The sequence below is a fragment of the Nomascus leucogenys genome, chromosome 19 (assembly GCF_006542625.1).
Source record: "Nomascus leucogenys isolate Asia chromosome 19, Asia_NLE_v1, whole genome shotgun sequence".
In the NCBI taxonomy this organism is placed as follows: Eukaryota; Metazoa; Chordata; class Mammalia; order Primates; family Hylobatidae; genus Nomascus; species Nomascus leucogenys.
Window position 1 is genome coordinate 27,131,695 of NC_044399.1, and position 13,769 is coordinate 27,145,463.

General features: G+C 40.7%; 1 protein-coding gene across 4 annotated transcripts in view; it reads left to right on the forward strand.

Moving 5' to 3' along the window:
• ZNF512 (zinc finger protein 512) overlaps positions 1 to 13,769 on the forward strand; it is a 39,477-nt gene that overhangs the window by 2,687 nt on the left and 23,021 nt on the right. For 2 of the 4 annotated variants that reach the window (XM_003270661.3, XM_003270662.4), the window contains 3 exons: positions 10,933 to 11,120; positions 12,440 to 12,535; positions 13,162 to 13,245. In XM_003270661.3, coding sequence (XP_003270709.1) covers positions 10,933 to 11,120; positions 12,440 to 12,535; positions 13,162 to 13,245 — 368 coding nt within the window. The remainder of the gene's footprint in view (positions 1 to 10,932; positions 11,121 to 12,439; positions 12,536 to 13,161; positions 13,246 to 13,769) is intronic. The other 2 variants (XM_012497567.2, XM_012497568.2) reach the window with 1 other exon arrangement.

The window sequence follows — 13,769 nt, forward strand, 5'->3', positions numbered from 1 at the left end:
CTAGCTTCCTAGGAGATTGAGACATTTGAGAGTCAATGGTGAGAAGTGAGACCAGAGAAGAGTAGAGGAGGAAATCATGGAGAACACTAGCTTTTAAAGATTGGATAGAATTAAATAAGTTTACAAAGGATACCGAGATGAACTAAAGTACTTTTCTAATGAAATCTAAATATTTGCACATAGAAGAATGAGCTAGGGGCTCTTAAAAATTTTTGATAGATCAGAAAGGAGTTGAAAATAGGCTAAACTTTTTGTTTGTGATCAGAAGCTGAGAGTTGCCACACTGGTGGCAACAAATTATAAAATAAATACAATTATAATAGTCATTGTATCACAACAAAGCTTTTTCTTGTTATATGTATGGAAGGGGAAGTTTGAGCTTAATCTGGTTTTTTACAAATAATCAAATGTCCTGGGGTTGATGGGTAGATATTGTAAAATACTTGAGAATTGTTTTTGTTGAGTCCTTTAAAAATAAATTTAAATCCCTGGAGGAGGGGTTCCCTAACCACCTTGATTTAACCTCCAAGAGTTAATTATGATCATATGAACTATTGCCTTTTCAGTATGCTTATGCTTATTCATAAGAGGGTATATGGGTACTGTATTTCTGAGTCCTACACTGATAGTAAGAAATTCCTACATGGAGAGTTTCCTAAGAGTTGTTACATGGGACTTGGCTCTTAATGGCCTGTTGGTACCATCAAGTCTTTTTTGTTGTTGTTGTTGTTGTTGTTGTTATTGGAGATGGAGTCTTGCTCTGTTGCCTAGGCTGGAGAGCAGTGACATGATCTTGGCTCACCACAACCTCCGCCTCCCGGGTTCAAGCAATTCTCCTGCCTCAGCCTCCCGAGTAGCTGGGATTACAGGTGCACACCGCTGCGCCCTGCTAAGTTTTTGTATTTTAGTAGAGACCGGGTTTCACCGTGTTGCCCAGGCTGGTGTTGAACTCCTGAACTCAGGCAGTTCACCCATCTTGGCCTTCCAAAGTGCTAGGATTACAGGCATGAGCCACTGCGCCTGTCCCATCAAGTCTTTCTAGCATTGTTTGGGATGGTAGGTTTTGGCCTTAGAGGCCTGCCAATCCATTAAATTTTAAAAATACCTTTATTGAGGTATAATTAGAGTACAATAGACTGCACATATTTAAAGCGTACACTACGGTCAGCTTTGACGTATGTCTGTACCCGTGAAACCATTGCCACAATCAAGATAATAAACATTTTCATCTCTCTCAAAAGTTTGTTCATGTCTCTGCCATTTCTTCCTCCACTCCTGTCCACAGGCACCACTGTACAGTGGTTTGCATGTTCTAGGCTTTTATATAAATGAAGTCACACAGTATGTTCTCATTTTTTTTCATGATTTCTTTCACTCAGAATAATGATTTTGAGATGAAAAATAGTTTTTATTGCTGGGTAGAATTCCATTATGGATACCATAATTTGTTTAGCCATCTATCTTGATTGACATTTGAGTTATTTTCAGTTTTAGGATGTCAAACAATAAGTGCATTGAACATTCATGTACAAGTCTTGTGTGGACAAATGCTTTCATTTCTTTTGATAAATATCTAAGATGGTATTTACCATCCTAGGTTGGTTGATTCATATGGCAGGAGTATGTTTAGCTTTTTATTATTTTTTATTATTTTGCATTCCTACCAGCAATGTATGAGAGTCAGTCTTTTCAATTTTAGCTAATTTAATGGGTGTGTAGTGGTATCTCACTGTGGTTTTAATTCATGGGTTTTTTTTTTTTTTTCTTTTTTTGAGACAATGTCTCCCTCTGTCACCCAGGCTGGAGTGCAGTGGCCTGATCCTGGCTCACCGAACCCTTTGCCTCCCGGGTTCAACTGATTCTCCTGCCTTAGCCTCCCGAGTAGCTGGGATTACAAGTGTGCACCACCACGCCTGACTAATTTTGGTATTTTTAGTAGAGATGGGATTTCACCATGTTGGCCAGGCTGGTCTTGAACTCCTGACCTTAAGTGCTCTGCCCGCCTTGGCCTCCCAAAGTGCTGGGATTACAGGCTTGAGCTACCACACCTGGCCTAATTTGTGGTTTTTAATTCATCATATGTGAATAATAATGTTGAGCATCTGTTCGTATTCTTTTTTTTAATCTTTTATTTTTTTTTTGCATCTGTTCATATTTATTTTATTTTATTTTTTTGAGACAGAGTTTTGCTCTTGTTGCCCAGGCTGGAGTGCAGTGGTGCGATCTCGGCTCACTGCAACCTCCGCCTCCCAGGTTCAAGCAATTCTTCTGCCTCATCCTCCTAAGTAGCTGGGATTACCGGCATGCGCCACCATGCCCGACTAATTTTATATTTTTAGTAGAGACGGGGTTTCTCCATGTTGGTCAGGCTGGTCTCGAACTCCCGACCTCAGGTGATCTGCCCACCTTTGCCTCCCAAAGTGCTGGGATTAACGGTGTGAGCCACCGCGCCCAGCCTTCATCTGTTCCTATTCTTATTGGTCATTTGTGTATCTTCTTTTGTAAAATGTTTACATTTTTGTCCATTAAAAAAGTGGGTTATCTTATTGAATTGTGGTATTTTAAAAAATCTGTCCTGAATACAACTCCTTTGCCTGTTATGCTTCCTTCCAGTCTAGTTTTGTCTTTCATTTTCTTAATGATGTCTTTTGAAGAGCAAAAGATTTAAATTTATCATTTTTTTCTTATGTTTCATGCTTTTATGTATCCTATTTAAGAAACCTTTGCCTCCCTGGAGGTTGTAGCGAGTCAAGGTGGTGCCACTGCACTCCAGCCTGGGCGACAGAGCGAGATTCCGACTTAAGAAATAATAATAATTTTAAAAAAAGAAACTTTTGCCTCCCTAATTGCAAAGATTTTCTGTGGTCTTTTCTCCTAGAAGTTTTATAGGTTTTATATTTAGGTCGGTGACTCATTTAGAGTTAATTTCTGTGAAAGTTTTATGGTAAGGGTCAATGTTGACTTTTTTTTCTATTTGTATACCCAGTGGTTGGAAAGAGTTTTCTTTCCCTACTGAATTGCCTTGGCACCTTTGTCAAACTTCACTTGGACATGTATATGTGTAGGTCTGTTTCTGGACTCTCCTTATTCTGTTCTATTGATGTTTATATAGACTCTTGAAATCAGTAAGTCCTCTAACTTTAGTGTTCTTTTTCAAAATTGTTTTGGTTATTCTCAGTTCTTTGCGTTTTTATAAGAAGTATAGAATTGGGTTGCCAATATCTATTAAAAGAAGCTTGCTGAGTATTGATTGGTATTATATTGAATCTATAGATTCCTTTGGGGAAAATTGCTATTTTAACAATATTGAGTTTTCTGATTTATGAACATGCTATATTTTCCCCTTTAAGTCTTCTAAATTACTCTCAGCAATGTGTTGTAGTTTCATTGTTTTTAAAAGTCTTGAACGTCTTTTGTTAGGTTTGTTCCCAGGTATATTATCTTTTTCTGATGTAATTGTAAATGATATTATTTTTATAATGTCATTTTCTAGTTGATTGTTGCTAATCTGCAAGTAGGGACAGTTTTGCTTTTTTCCTTTTGATCTTGTTTTAAACCTATTGCAATGGCATTCAGCAGTGAAACTACGTGGGCCTGGAGTTTTCACTGTGGGAAGGATTTAATAAATTCAGTTTATTTAATAGATATAGGGCTACTTAGATTTCCAGTTTCTTCTTGTGTCAGTTTTGGTAAGTAGTATTTTTAAAGAAATTTGTTCATTGTAATTTTTCCATTGATTAGCATAAAGTTATTCAAAGCATATTATTACTTAATGTCTACATAATCTGCGATAACCCCTGTTTCATTTCTGATATTGGTTATTTGTAGTATCTTTTTTTGTAGATCAGTCTAGCTACAGGGTTGACAATTTTGTGGTCATTTCAAAGAACCACATTTCTCCTATTGTCTGTTTTCTAGTTCATGGGTTTCTCCTCTTACCTTACCTTTTCTTTGGTTTACTTTGCTTTTCCTTTTAAGGTACCTTAAGATGAAATCTTAAGTCATTGATTTTAGATCTTTTCTAGTATAAGCATTTAAAGCTTTAAGTTTCTTTCTAAGTATTGCTTTAGTTGCATCCTACAAATGTTGATATGCATATTTTTGTTGTTTTTCAGTGCAAAATATTTTCAAATTTCATTTGTGATTTCATTTTGGACCTATAAATTATTTAGAAGTAGATTATTTAATTTGCAGATATTTGGATTTTTTGTGTTTTTTGTTTTTAGATATCTTCCTATTATTGATTCCTAAGTTGATACCAATGTGATCAGAGAATACACTGTGTAATTCTCATCCTTTTAATAAAAGTTAAAGTTGATGGCCCAGCGTAAGATCTAGCTTAATGAATGCGCAATGTGCACTTGAAAAGAATATATATCCTGCAGTTGTTAGATGTAGTGTTGTGTAAATGTTAACTAGAGCAAGGTGGCTAATAGTGCAGTTCAGATCATTTATGTCTTTTACTGAATTTTTGTCTAGTTCTATCAATTGCTGAAAGGGGGAGGTCTTAAGTTTTCTGCTAAGATTGTGGAATTGTCTATTTTTCCCTTTAATTCTGTCAGTTTTCGCTTTGTGTACTTTGAGGCTCTATTATTAGGCACATACAGTGGGTAATTATGTCTTCCCAATGATTTGACACTTTTGTCATTATGAAGTATCTCTTTTTATCTCTGGCAGTACTCTTTGTCTTGAAGTCTGTTTTATCTGATATTGAAATAGTCATTCCAGCCTTATGTTTGCTGATTGTATGATACAATTTTTTCACCCGTTTATTTTCAATCTGTAGATGTCTTTATATTTTAGAGTGTGCTTCTTGTAGGTAGCATGTAGTAGGGTATCACTTTTTATTTTACTCTGTCATTTGCTTTTAACGGAGTGTTTAGACTGTAAACATTTAATTATTGATGTGGTTGGATAGGTCTACCCTTTTATTTTTTGTTCTCTGTTTATCCCTTGTTTTTTGTTCCTGTGTTTCTTCTTTTGGATTATTTGAATGCTTAGTGTCTGCCCCCCTCTTGTTTTTTTTTAAGAGACAGTGTCTTGCTCTGTTGCCCAGGCTGGAGTTGGTGGCACATTCATTGCTTACTGGGCTGAAGTGATCCTCCCACCTCAGCCTGCCAAGTAGCTGAGATTACAGAGGTTTGAGCCATTTACCCCGGCCTGTTTACCATTTCTGTTGCTCTTTCTTCATTCCTAAAAATCCAAGTTTCTCTCTGGTATTATTTTTCTTCACCTGGAATCATTTGTTTTAGCATTTCATATGGAGCAGGTCTGCTTACAATGAATTCTCTTAGTTTTATTTCTGAGGATATTTTCACTGAATATAGAATTCTGAGTTGACAAATTTTTTTCTCTCAAAATTTTAAAGATATTTCTTTTTCCTTTTCTTTTTTCTTTTTAGAGACAGGGTCTCACTCTGTTGCCAAGGCTGAAGTGCAGTGGTGCAATCATAGCTCACTGAAGCCTCAAATTCCTCAGCTCAAGGGATCCTCTCACTTTAGCCTCCCAAGTAGCTGGGACTATAGTTACATGGCACCACACTTGGATAATTGCGCTAAAATTTTTTTATTTTTATTTTTGGTGGGTACATAGTAAGGATATATATTTATGTGGTACATGAGATGTTTTGATACAGGCATACAGTGTGAAATCACATCATGGGGAATGGGATATCCATCCCCTCAAGCATTTATCCTTTGTGTTATAGACAATCCAGTTACACTCTTTTAGTTATTTAAAAATGTAAAATTAAGTTCTTAAAATTATTATTATTATTATTATTATTATTTTGAGGCAGAGTCTCACTCTGTCACCAGGCTGGAGCACAGTGGCGTATCTCGGCTCACTGCAACCTCCGCCTCCTGGGTTCAAGCATTTCTCCTGCCTCAGCCTCCCAAGTAGCTGGGACTACAGGCGCACGCCACCACTCCCAGCTTTTGTATTTTTAGTAGAGATGGGGTTTCACCATGTTGGCCAGGATGGTCTTGATCTCTTGACCTTGTGATCTGCCCCCCTCGGCCTCCCAAAGTGTTGGGATTACAGGCGTGAGCCACCGCGCCCAGCCTTAAAATTATTTTTTGTAGAGACAAGGTCTCGCTATGTTGCCCAGGCTGGTCTTGAACTCATGGGCTCAGTCCCCCTGCCTTGGCCTCCCAAAGTACTGGGATTACAAATGTGAGGCATTACACTGGTCTGATTTTAAAGATACTGTACTGCCTTGTGGCATTCTTGGTTTCTGTTGAGAAACCCATGGTCATTTAAATCATTTCCTATAATGTAATATGTCACTTTTCTGAAGCTTTCTAGTTTAAAACAAAATCTTTGGCTTTGAATAGTTTCTTATTTATTTAAAAAAATTTTTTGAGACAGAGCCTAACTCCCGTTGCCCAGGCTGGAGTGCAGTGGCACAACCTCTGCTCACTGCAGCCTCATCCTCCTGGGCTCAGGTGAGTCTCTCACCTCAGCCTGCTGAGTAGCTGGGACTACAGGTGCACACCACCACACCTGGCTAATTTTTTGTATTTTTAATAGAGATAGGGTTTTGCCATGTTGCCCATGCTGGTCTTGAATTCCTGGGCTCAAGGGATCTGCCTGCCTCAGCCTCCTAAAGTGCTGGGATTACAGGCTTGAGCCATTGCACCCAGCTTAGTTTTTTTTTTTTTTTTTTTAAATTTTTATTTTTTTTTGAGATGGAGTCTCGCTGTGTCGCCCAGGGCAGCTGGAGTGTAGTAGCATGATTTCGGCTCACTGCATCCTCCACCTCCCAGGTTCAAGTGATTCTCCTGTCTCAGCCTCCCAAGTAGCTGGGACTACAGGTACCCGCTACCACACCCAGCTAATTTTTGTATTTTAGTAGAGGTGGGGTTTCACCATATTGGCCAGGCTGGTCTCCAACTCCTGACCTTGAGTGATCTGCCTGCCTTGGCCTCCCAAAGTGCTGGGATTACAGGTATGAGCCACCATGCCTGGCCTAGTTTATTTTTTACTGAGGTAAAGTATACCTATATAATTTACCATGTTTACTTTTTTTTTTTTTTTTTTTGAGACGGAGTTTCGCTCTTGTTGCCCAGGCTGGAGTGCAAATGGCACGATCTCAGCTCACCACAACCTCCGCCTCCCAGGTTCAAGCGATTCTTCTGCCTCAGCCTACTGAGTAGCTGGGATTACAGGCATGTGCCACCATGCCCAGCTAATCTTGTATTTTTAGTATAGACGGGGTTTCTCCATGTTGGTCAAGCTGGTCTTGAACTCCCGACCTCAGGTGGATCCACCTGCCTTGGCCTCCCAAAGTGCTGGGATTACAGGTGTGAGCCACCACGCCTGGCTGATACATTTATATTCTTTTTCTTTTTTTTCCTCTCTTCACTCCCCCATCTCTCCCCTCCCCTTCCTGGCTGAATAGTTTCATTAAGATGTGTCTTGGTTGGGTACCGTGGCTCATGCCTGTAATTCCAGCACTTCAGGAGGCTGAGCTAGGAAGATCGCTTGAGCCCAGGAGTTTGAGACCAGCCTGGAGAACAAAGTGAGACCCTGTCTCTACACACACACACAAAAGAATGAGCTGAGTACCGTGGCGCACACTTGTGGTCTCAGCTACTCAGGAGGCTGAGGTGGGAGGATTGTTTAAGCCTGGGAGGTGGAGGCTGTGCTTGAGCCACTACACTCCAGCCCGAGAGACAGAGTGAGACCCTGTCTCAAAAAAAAAAAAAAAAAAGTGCTTTGGACCAGCCTGGGCAACATAACAAGACCCTGTCTCTATGAAAAAACACAAAAATTTAGTGGGTATGATGGTGTGCACCTGTGGTCCCAGCTACTCGGGTATGGAGAGGTGAGAGGATCACTTGAGCCAGAGAGGTCCAAGCTGCAGTGAGCCGTGTGCCACTGCACTCTGGCCTGGAGAACAGAACGAGACTCTGTTTCAAAACAAAACAAAAAGATGTATCTTGGCATGTTTTTCTTTGAGTTATCCTATTTGGTGTTTGTTGAGCTCCTTGAATCTGTAAATTTATATCTGACCAAATGTGGGGGATTTTCCACCATTTTTTTTTTCAAATGTATTTTTCTGCCTTAGTATCTTCTGCCTCTCCCTCTGGGATTACAACTACACTTAAGTTAAAACTTTTGGTATTAGAGTTCTGTTGACTATTTTTCAATCTTTTTTTCTCTTTGTTCTTCAGACTGGTTTTTTTTTCTTTCTTTCTTTTCTTTTTGAGATGAAGTCTCGTACTGTCCCCCAGGCTGGAGTGCAGTAGCACGATCTCTGCTCACTGCAGTCTCCACCTCCCAGGTTCAAGTGATTCTCCTGCCTCAGCCTCCCGAATAGCTGAGATTACAGGCACCCGCCACCAGGCCTGGCTAATTCTTTTGTATTTTTAGTAGAGACGGGGTTTCACTATGTTGATCAGGCTGGTCTCGAACTCCTGACCTTGTGATCTGCCTGCCTCGGCCTCCCAAAGTGCTGGGATTACAGGCATGAGCCACTGTGCCTGGCGGAGACTGGGTCATTTCTATTGAATGGTCTTCAAGTTCACAGACTCTTTCCTCTGTCATCTCCATTCTATTACTGAACCTATCTGATGAGTTTTTATTTCAGATACTATATTTTTCAGTTCTAAGATTTCATTTGGTTCTTTTTTATGGTTTCTTTTTCTGCTGATGATTCCTACCTTTTCCTTCATTTCTTGTGTGTTTTCATTATAAGAAAGTATTTCTTTTTTGTTGAGAGTATTTGATAGTCCCAACATCTGGATCACCTTGGGGCTGGCATGTTTTGGTCATCTGTTCCTTTGAAAATTGCTCACATTTTCTTGGTTCTTTATGTGTCGCATAATTTTGGAATTTATCCTCATCATTGTGAATACTTTTTGTGTAGATTTTGGGTCCTATTATAATTCTTCTGGGGAATGTTGCCATTTCTGTTTTAGCAGGCCACCCTGCTTCAGGTTCAGGCCAAAACTTCTGTCTTGCTCTTGGAGGCATTGGTTAAAATCTCAGTTCTGTTCTTTATGTCTTTGCTATGATAATTTGGGCTGTCCCAAACATGAATAGCTCAGGGGCTGGTCTGAGACTTCTGCAGGTGTTTCCAATCTTATTTCAGTTCTCCAAGCTTTTGCTGCTTTGGTTTGGGTCATATTAGAGTTCAAATCTCATTTTGGTTTTCAAAGTCTTTGCTAGGCTGGTACGTATGGGTATATGCCACACATGCATGGCTAAGGTTAAGTTGTGACGTGTGGATTCATACACTGAATTAAGGGATTCTCTTTTTTGCCTGTTTTCTCTCCAGCATTCCTCCCACCCCCAGTCCCCCAAAAAAGGTCCACAGGGACCTTTTTTCCTGATTTACCTGGTAAGAAAGAAGGGAGTTTCTAGAATTAAAGCTGCCCATGCTGCTCTGCAAGTGGGGTTCATCCTTGTTGCAAATTCATACTTGAGGGAAAAAGACAGAATTGGAAAACTCACCCCATTTGGGTCACTTCTCCCAACTTTGACTCCCCTGCATAATTTACTTGTTTTTGTTTGCTTTACAGAGTCCAGTGAGCAGGAGGGGTGGGCCTTAGTGGGCTTAGCTGCCCCTCCAGAGCCAGGACTTCTGTGTATTAAATTTGTGTTATTGGACCTCATGTGTGGAGAGCCGAAACTCATTCTTCCCTGTTTGTAACATACTGACGTAACCAGTCTCTGTTATGTTTACTCATTCCCATTTCCATCCCCTCCCTCCTACAGGAAACTGTATAAACAAGTGTGATGTTTGCCTTTACATATTTATGACTCCTTTAAAAATAAGCTTTAAAATAAGCTGCTTTATGTGTGGATTTGTTTTTAGCTTGCTGAACTGACATTGTGCTAGAGATACTATTTTGTTTCTTTTTTCATTCAACAGTATACTTTTTAGTTATGTTCATGTCTCTATGTGTAGAATTAGTTTATTGCTTCTAACAGCAGCACAGTATTCCATAGTAGGCATCTATTACATTTTACAAGGATGGTCACTGTGTTACTTCCAACTCCCTGATATCACAAACAAACCTCTCTATGTGTAATTCTTATTAGCTCTACATCTAAAGTGTTATCTTGAATCTGCCAATTCAAGTTAACTTTTTTCCTTTTGTTTACTCTTTCTCCCATGGGCTGTCTCCATAGAGCAGCCAGAAGGATCTTTCTGAACCATAAATCTAAAGTAGGCCTCACAGGTATTTAGCTGGAAAAGGGAGGTTCTAGGAGTCTATTGACCACTCTTGGAGAACTGCTGCTCTACTGCATCTTGAGCCACCTAGAAGAATGTCTGATGCTTTGTAGTTACAGAGTAATGTTTTTTAGCTGTCATACTGACTGGTCTTAGATTTTGGAATCTGGATTCAGCTGTATACCAGAAATCTCTGGCCAGATTAATTCATGCAAGATAGCATCCATCCTTTAGCTGTGGAAGCGAAGTATCATGTTGCCTGAATAAGATAGGGCATCAGGTTTTAGGGAGAATGCTGAGGGAGAAGGAAGATGGGTCAGATTAGGGCCCACAGACTATTCCTTTCCCTTAGAGATACCCTTTAGTTGCCGTCCCTCTGTCAGAGAAAGAGAGAGGCTGGGACATACCAGGTTACAAATCCAGGGAGTCTTCTGAAGGGTCACAGAACACCTTTATTGCTTCGCCTACTTTCTTTTCTTAGATGAATCTAGGAAGGAATGTCTACTTGGGCTGCAAAGTGATCATTTATGTGTACTGCTTACTCTTATTACAATGAAGTGTGATAATAATTGTGCATGTTGTGTTAGATCAACTATTGTTATTGTTAGATGATTACAACTTACATTCTGTTTTTATAGCAGGCTTCTTAGTTTTCTACACAGGTATCCAACTTGGTTATAATATAAAACAATGTATAGAAATTTTACTCCAGACCTTCCTTTGTGGTATATATTTTTATGTTGTATTAGTAGCAGGACCCAGTGCTCCATAAAGGATAATAGTTTCCAGTACACTATCCCTCATGATGACTCCTTAAGTGGTTCATCGTCTGCGTCTTCGTGTGAACCAGTGAGTGATTTTCCAGCATCTTTCCGAAAATCTACCTACTGGATGAAGATGAGAAGGATCAAGCCAGCTGCTACTTCTCATCTCGAAGGTATCAATATCAGTGTCTTATTCTGAAGACAGGCCACTTCCTGAAGTTATAGTTTGAGATTGTTGTAAATACCTCTTAAAAGTATTAAATGCCGGCCGGGCGCGGTGGCTCACGCCTGTAATCCCAGCACTTTGGGAGGCCGAGGCAGGCGGATCACAAGGTCAGGAGATCGAGACCATCCTGGCTAACATGGTGAAACCCCATCTCTACTAAAAATACAAAAAATTAGCCGGGCCTGGTGGTGGGTGCCTGTAGTCCAGCTACTCAGGAGGCTGAGGCAGGAGAATGGCGTGAACCTGGGAGGTGGAGGTTGCAGTGAGCAGAGATTGCACCACTGCACTGCAGCCTGGGCGAAAGAGCGAGACTCCGTCTCAAAAAAAAAAAAGAGTATGAAATGCCACATATTTGTTTCTCATTAGTGATTTAAAAAAATTAAGGTGTTAGGCAATTGCATCCTGTCCCGTTAGCTTCATGAACTGCTATGTGATAGAGTGAAATTCTGCTAATCTTACTTCTCTAGATTATACTTAGCATTTGATTTTCCTCTTTGTAGGATTTGAATTCCCCTTTTCTTCTTCTTCTTTTTTTTTTTTTTTTTTTGAGCTAGAGTTTCACTCTTGTTGCCCAGACTAGAGTGCAATGACTCGAGCTCAGGCTCACCGCACCCTCCGCCTCCTGGGTTCAAGCGATTCTCCTGCCTCAGCTTCCTGAGTAGCTGGGATTACAGGCATGCGCCACCACACCTGGCTAATTTTGTATTTTTAGTAGAGACAGGGTTTCTCCATGTTGGTCAGGCTGATCTTGAACTCCCGACCTCAGGTAATCCACCCACTTCGGCCAAAGTCTGTAATCCCAAAGTGCTGGGATTACAGACATGAGCCACAATGCCTGGCCCCCCTTTTCTTCTAGTGTGATCCTCTGTTGATGATTTAGGGGCTGGTGTAAGGGTTATTCAGGGGAGAATATTCTAGATCGTCACAGTCTCAAGGGTCCTTGGTGGCTAGCCCTCTATCTTGAGCAATTCTTATCCTCTTGTTACCCTCAAGTCAAGATTAAGCAATTGCTTGAATGCCCTTATTATTCATAAGGAACAATGGATGATTTGGGATAGATAACAATATAAAAAGAAAGGGGGAGTGGGTCAGTTAATGAGAAGTTACACCAACTTCCCTAAAAATGTCACAGACATTTCTCTGAGGCCTGTGTTCACTGATGATCTTTCCTTTTAATGGTCTTGCGAATGATGTTTTGAAGACAGGCCCAGATGTTCATTTACAAAGTGTGCTGAGTTTTTGTTTTGTTTTTGTATGGTACTTCAGAGTCAGGTGGAGTATCAGCCAAGGGAAAAAGGAAACCCAGGCAGGAAGAAGATGAAGACTATCGAGAATTTCCTCAGAAGAAGCATAAGCTTTATGGTAAGGCAGTAACTTTGCTACTTCTTTTTCCCTGGGTGACTGAGCTTTATTCTTTGAGGGTAAAGGAAAGAGAAGCCTTAGTTTGAGCCCTTCAGTGACCTCTGAGCCCTTTGAATTTTTTTTTTTTTTTTTTTTTTTTTTTTTTTTTTTTTTTTTGAGACGGAGTCTTGCTCTGTGCCCCAGGCTGGAGTGCAGTGGCGCGATCTCAGCTCACTGCAAGCTCCGCCTCCCGGGTTCACGCCATTCTCCTGCCTCAGCCTCCTGAGTAGCTGGGACTACAGGCGCCCGCCAACACACCCGGCTAATTTTTTGTATTTTTAGTAGAGACGGGGTTTCACTGTGTTAGCCAGGATGGTCTCGATCTCCCGACCTCGTGATCCGCCCGCCTCGGCCTCCCAAAGTGCTGGGATTACAGGCTTGAGCCACCGCGCCCGGCCCTAGCCCTTTGAATTGTTTGGGAGGGAATGGCCTCCATCCTGCCTCATTATACCCTTTGATTCTGTCATGACTTAGGCAGTCAGTCGGTTGAGGGACTGGGAAATAGGGTGTTGAAGAGGAGGAGAGGGAAGAGATTTTGCTATTAGCAAGGGTGACATGCTGGGCTTCAAGTTTCTGTCTTATGTCAGGGAGGAAGCAACGGCCTAAAACTCAGCCCAATCCCAAATCCCAGGCCCGTCGTATTCGGAAGGAACCACCAGTTTATGCAGCAGGTATGTTTTCTTTTGGAAGTTTTGTGGGATGTAGTTCTCACACTCTGATTTGTTGTTGGAGTTGTCTGTGAAGGAATGAGGTACTAAAGCATTTCTTTAAGGAGGCAGTTACTAAGGGCCCGAGTTTGGAGTCAGACAGACCTTTGCTCAAGTTTTGGCTCTTCATTACTTTGTGACCTGCCTCAATTTATTTAACTTCCTCTTGCCTCAGTTTCCATGTCTATGAATAGGGGTAATAAAGGCAGTTAGAATTGTTTTGAAAATTAAATGGATAAAAACATTTAGCATAGTCTCAGGCACATAAGAAACACTCAGCAGACAGGCTGTGACATTTCTCAGTATCCTATTGTTATATCCTGTGGTGAAAAATGTTGCTGCCTAATTCTTGAAGCAACTGGGCTTTGGAGCGGTTCTCAAGTGGTTTTTATCATGGCGAAATGAGTAGGAGTTTTCAGAAACTCTTCACTGTCTAAAAAATACTACTTTTAGAAGTTATACCCAGCAAGAGTCTCTTCATTGCAGTC